Source organism: Poecilia formosa, unplaced genomic scaffold (assembly GCF_000485575.1).
Source record: "Poecilia formosa unplaced genomic scaffold, Poecilia_formosa-5.1.2 Scaffold27, whole genome shotgun sequence".
In the NCBI taxonomy this organism is placed as follows: Eukaryota; Metazoa; Chordata; class Actinopteri; order Cyprinodontiformes; family Poeciliidae; genus Poecilia; species Poecilia formosa.
In genome coordinates, this window is record NW_006799966.1 from 2,539,203 (window position 1) to 2,545,316 (window position 6,114).

Below are 6,114 nucleotides of genomic sequence, written 5' to 3' on the forward strand. Positions count from 1 at the left end.
TATATTGATATTTATCAATTTAACTTGCGGTTTTAAACACAAAGCAAAATTTTGTCATTAACTATGGCTAGAAACAAGTTTTGTAATTTGCTCTAAAATTCTGTAAATTCTTAAGTCTTAAACATTTATAATAAATGATGTCACTGTGGTTTCACAAAAGTAATTTTGCAACATGTCAAACAAACAAACAAAAAAAAAACTTAAACTAATGGGACTAATCTAGCAGCTTGTGCTATAAACAGAAAGTATGTCATAATATTTTTTGTTCTGTGTGGCCATCTAGTGGTGACAGCCTGACGTCATGTCTGGCTGTTATAATACAATCATCACATCACTTAAAATAAACAGCTTCTGTTGAGACGTTCAAGAATTCATACTTACCTAGGGAATTATGGGAAATGAAGTCAAAAACCAGTAAAACTGCTCACCTGTTTGATAGGTATGGCCCTTCCACTGCCTATGCTGTCTGTTTTACTGTCAACGCTCTTTCCTTGCTCACTGCCTTTCCGTGACTGCAAGAGAACAAGAGAGTCAGTCAGTAAGTGAAGCGACACACTGAATACAAGGCAGAGTGGGAGCCGTGGGGAAGTGGATGAAGTGTTTCTTGTATGTTGGGAGTGCGTGTGGGTGACACAGATAGGCTGTGGGTCAGAGGGCGGGAAGGGTGAGGTGAGGGAGCATGTTTCTTTTGTTTGTATGTTTTTTTTTTGTTTTTTTTTGTTTTTTTTTGCATTTCTGCAGTTTTTGTGGGGAAACTCAGCGTTGCAAAAATAAAAGGTCTCAAAAAGAAGCTCCAAAAGAACACACAAGCAGACCAGCAGAACATACAGCAGGAACATCAACGTGCAAGATTAAAAAAAAAAGAAAAAAAAAAAAGAAGAAAAATATATAATAATAAGAGACCAAAACAAGACCACACTTGACACATCTCAACACAGAGGAGACAACCAAACATTGAGTCATGACTCAGCCCTGAAACCCTTTGCGGATCCTTTCCTTTGACTCACACCATGAGTGGGTCCTTAGTGAACCTGCCGACCCACTGCCGTGCTACCCAGAGAAGATTCATTCATAAGGGCTTTCACAATGAGTATGTTTTTATATACCAAGGAGAGAAGGGGGAAAAAATGTTATTATAAAAGTAAGGCTTTGGTGCAAAAGATTCCTCCAACCTGTAAAATCTATTAGGACAGAAGTAAGTTTGCATATTCAAACAATTGATTTCAGAGTTCATCAGTATAAAAAGAGTATGGCAGATCCTGTTGAAGGGAAAAAGGGGTGGTTATAAAGAGGTTATCACATGAGAAAATCAACAACCTCATAATTCCCCTCCCACCCCAACACAAATAAAGAGATGAGGTACACATAAGGACAAACAGAATGAGTGTGGTATGGTCTCACTCAAAACATGAGAGATGTCCAGTCACCAATGGAGAAGAGGTACAATCTGAGTTCAAGTAAACCAACTCTGAGGTTCAGATTTTTTTTCCAACATTTTATTTTTTTTTTGTTCATGATGACTTGTTTTTTTTTTAGCTTCTATACAGACACCATACAAAGCAAGTCACAAATTCACTTCAAAATATTCAACAGATTGAGCCAAACATTGCAGTTCCCACAAAATATAGGATGGACAATAAAAGGCATTGTTTCATATATTCCTTATACGTATGTACCTTTTTATAGAGTAGCATTGTAAATAAAATACAATACAAGATATACAGCAGTCTATATTTTCGGCAAATCCCTTCTTTATGGTAGAAAAGTGATTATGCGAGAGTTCATAATCTCTGTACCAAACCAAAACCGAGATAATGAAAAGAAAAAAGGAACTTAAAGATGAAAAAGAAAAATAGATCTTCGAATAAATAAAGGGAAAAACAACACGATGTTTAACTACATTCATACAAGTCGGTGCAACCCAGTTTCATTTGTTAGCAACTCTCAGTATAATTTCTCTGTAATATACCTCCCAACCCTGACAGACTGTGCTAACCTTTATGAAGGCCTTCATAAAATGTTCACCCAAGCTTCTCTAATCTAAAAAAAAAACAAAAACAAAAAAAAAACACCTCTGCATGATACATTTACACCACATTTTTCCATTGATTTCGATACTTGAATATGCCCTGGAAAGAATGTGAACAAATGAAAGAGAAACAGAACAAACAAAAGAAGAACAAAAGAGAAAGAAAAGAATTAAAAAAAAAACAACAACTTGGCACCTCTAGTTCTTGAGTCCGCATTTCTGGAAAAAAAGGCCGTGTGATGTCATGTAAGGAAAAGCTCGTGTCCTTTTGGTGGCTGGATAACAGTTCCAAGAGTGACTTGACTGTACAGTGTGTTTATTGTATGGCATGTGTCTGAATGAGAGCAAAAAGGCAGAGCGGAGCAAAAAAGTTGGACGGGGCATTTCCAGAAGAGTCCCTACAGTCTGTCTCACTCGGTGATATTTGAGAGTCTACTTTTAAAGCGCACTCAGAAACTCCACTGGACTCGATTTTTAGCCGGCTTTTGGACGCAAAGTCCTATGGGTTTCCATGTGCATTACCCTAAATGTGTTAAAGCACTTAGGGTAAAGCAGCAACAAGCTGTAAGTCCTCACCCAATAATCTCCTCTCTATCAGGTTTGGCAAAGCAGGGGGACTCTTTATTTTTTACCCATCATGCTCTTCTAATTCGGAAGGAGTTGGAAAGCCCTTTTTGTTGAAGAAAGGTTGGAAACAGAAGCACAAATCTGCAAATATTAAAAAACAGTGTCAAATGGTTATTTGTTCTTTTTTTGCTGTTGTTATTTTTGTTTATGTTTGGTCTCATACGTGAAGATCCAGCAAGAAATTAAAGAACAAAAATATGAAATGGAGCAACACGGAGGGGCAAACGTTAATAGATTAATGCAAATGAATGGTGCAGCAATGATGTTAAGTATAAAAAAATGGCATCATATTTGTTTAAGTTTCTAACAGTGTGCTTTTCAACACAAATAGGGACGGACAATCTGAAGACCACAGCAGAACCACAGACAAGTTGACAGAAAACAGAGAGTTTGGAGTTATTGACCATGGAAGCACTAGGAAAGAATAATGTTTGCTGCACTGACACCTAGTGGCAGAGGGTGGTTATGGTCAAAAGATTGGCTTGAAATGGTTTATGGCTTGTGAAACTGATTTGTGAGGGCGGTGGTGAGAAGACAAAGTGAAAAGATCTTCTGATGGAATGGTTTGAGTCTTAATTGCCTACTTTTAACACTCAAACAGTTAAAGAATTGAGAAGGAGGGCCTTTTTTTATGAATGGGAGCCAAATTCAGGTGCATGTATTGTTCTCTCACATATAATTAAGTTTAGAAAAATGCACACCATCACTTTTGGGTTTATACATTTCAAGAGTCCCAATGCCAGTGCCATGAAAGTGCCATTCTTCATGTCTGGGTAATAAAAGGACTGGACTTTCCATTTAATGGCTCTATGAGTTTATCTACCAATGACATTAAGGCATACTTTGTATCTTAAATTGCTTATACATGAAACCTCTAAAATCACCATAAATTAAAGCATGATTGTTATTCTTCAGTCTCTCTGTGACTTGGAGAACTGGTGTAGTAGTACTTGTAGCTTATGGAGATCTTTTTTTTTATGTTTTTGATAGGGCAAAGCTAAGAAAGTAAGATCCTTAACACTTGTGTTGATGAAACATTTTCTCTTTGTGTTATTTTGCAAAATGCCAGAATGTTTTCACACTTCAAGTCTTCCGTCTAATGAGCCCATCTCAATCTTCCAGTTTCAATGAAGAAATGTCGACAATGCCCTCGTAACGTTCCGTCCTCCTCCTCCTCCTCCTTCTTCTCCTCCTCCTCCTCTTTTCCCTCACCCTCCCTCCTCCCACCCTTGGCTCGCAGCTCCTCAGAAGGTCATGAGCTGAAACTCCCGCTCGGCCTGCCACTCGGGCACCCACACTGGGTAGGTGGCGTGCTTCGGCATCTCCATGATGCGGACGGGGAGAGGCTCATTTCTCTGGTGGACATGGTTAGTCACTACCTAGCAGGGGGGGAAGGGAGACAACAAGGGGAGCTAGCACCAGCCTGTACTGCTCGGGGGCCGCATAAACCTGCGGCTCCCAAAGCAGCTGGGGTGAGAGGAACAAGATAGAAGGAAAGATACAGATGGAAGGGGTGGGGATAGATAGGGAGGTTAGAGGAGGAGTTAGCTACAAAGAGAAAAGAGAGAGCGTGAGAACCAGAAGGCAGAGGTGAAGGAAAAGTGTTGATATGCAAGAAGAAGTTGCAGAAGGTAAATCTCGCTTAGCCTGATCTTTTTCTCATAATGCTGGCAAAGTTCGGCAGAAGAAAACAAATTAACATCATAAAACCTAAGGTAAATGTTAGATGGCACTTTAGGCACTAAGAAATTCTCTGCAGTTGTTTTGGATTGACTGAAGGATTTCTGTCTTCTGCAGACCTTCTTGAGCCACCAGAAACAAAGATCCAACTATGCAAGATTGGAAAAGTTAGCAGCAAAAAGGAGGGAGGGCAACAGGAAACAGGACGAAAGACAGAAAGTAAGGAAGATAGAGAAAGAAAGAGAGAGAAGAGAGAAAGAATAAAAGAAAGAAGCACAGAGTGGAAGGAAGAAAGAACGAATGAAAAGTTGTAAGAAGGAAAGGCAGGATGAAGGAAAGGAAGAAAGAATGAAAAAAGGAAAGAGGCTAAAGCCAAGGAAACAGTAGTGGTTAGTGCACACAAATGCTACAGGTTAGAGCAAAGGGCAAATATGACAGGACACGGGATAAATAGCAAGCAGACAGGGATCGGGAGACTGGTGTCGTATTTCTTGGCGATCAGAATCAATTGGAGTCAGTATTCACGAGCCGTCCAAATTGTGCAAGAGCTTTTCTGTCTGAAGGTGGGCAGTTGGAGGTTGTAGATTTGCCTCATTAGCAATGTGTAAAATAGGCTGACATGAATTTTTTCATTTTGCTTCGTGCAATAGGACAGGTGCTGAAGAAAATAGTAAAGCAAAAATTAACAGGGCCATTTCAAAGATTTTGACGATGTAAAGAGCCCAGTTTCCTATTGGTGACATGAGAAACTTAATCCACTCACTACATCCAATTAGAAAAGAAAAAAAAAAGAAAGGTACATGAATTGATGTTTATTTCCACAGTGCTTATCTTTGATATTTGCTTCAAGGCTGAGTGTTTTTATTTTTTTTGGCCCATTTTGGGGGTTTAATATGAAATCTTCAAAGTCTTTTACTCCTTAGCCCATTGTGCAGTTTGAACAAGATGCTGTCTTTGCCTGACTCGTAGGCAGCAGCGCTGGCTTTGAATGCATTTTGAGCAACCTGTCTCCCTCTGGTGGAATAAAAGAAAAAAATGTGTGCTTGGCGCCGTGCCCTCTAGTAGTGTGAGTGGGTGTTGCTTTGCATCAGCTGTCGCATACTTACTGTGAAAATATTGGAGCGCCGCTTCGACTGCTTGCGGATGGGCGTGGGCGTGTTGGAGGCAGCGATGGTCTCAATGCGCATCTCCCGCTGACTTATGCTGGGGGTGGAGGGAACAGAGGAGGAGTAGTCGCTGAACGCACCCCCACCATTGGCTGCCTATTGGGAGTGAGAGAGATTAAGAGGAACCAGCAGCATCAGAGAAGATAAGGGTGGAAAAGAGAGAGGGATCGCAAAGAAAAAGGAATAGAAGGTCAGTTTGGGACGATGTGATAAGAACATCAGTTCAGACACCTAAAAACAAGCAGTCATGAGTAGCAGGTTAAATGGTCTTAATGTTGTCACATATTGAACATCAGATGTACGTCGGGCTGCTGTGGGCTTACCTGGTTAAGGTGGACAGAGGGGATGGATGCGGCTGGCACTGAAGAGTGACTCGGAGAGTTAGGGAGAGATTTGCATGGACCAATAGACAGCTGCTGCTTTTTCCTCATGGCCACAACCTTCTGGGCAACTAGTGGGGGAAAGAACAGCTCTGTTGACTGGCGACACAGTGCAAGCATGAAAATGTGTGTGTGTTCTGGTATATTGTTACAATTTCATTGAAAATACACAGATGAGATTCATCATATATTGCTTAGAGATACAACTTCCCTTATAGTCAATTTTTATCCA

At 40.3% G+C, this 6,114-nt stretch overlaps 1 protein-coding gene across 8 annotated transcripts in view; it reads right to left on the bottom strand.

The window, feature by feature from the left end:
* agap3 (ArfGAP with GTPase domain, ankyrin repeat and PH domain 3) overlaps positions 1–6,114 on the bottom strand; it is a 148,767-nt gene that overhangs the window by 58,142 nt on the left and 84,511 nt on the right. For 3 of the 8 annotated variants that reach the window (XM_007548661.2, XM_016669732.1, XM_016669735.1), the window contains 3 exons: positions 5,826–5,953; positions 5,443–5,598; positions 429–512 (listed from right to left, as the gene is read on the bottom strand). In XM_007548661.2, coding sequence (XP_007548723.1) covers positions 429–512; positions 5,443–5,598; positions 5,826–5,953 — 368 coding nt within the window. Of the gene's footprint in view, positions 1–428; positions 513–1,521; positions 4,124–5,172; positions 5,351–5,442; positions 5,599–5,825; positions 5,954–6,114 lie in introns of those variants that run through there. The other 5 variants (XM_016669736.1, XM_007548665.2, XM_016669733.1 and 2 more) reach the window with 4 other exon arrangements.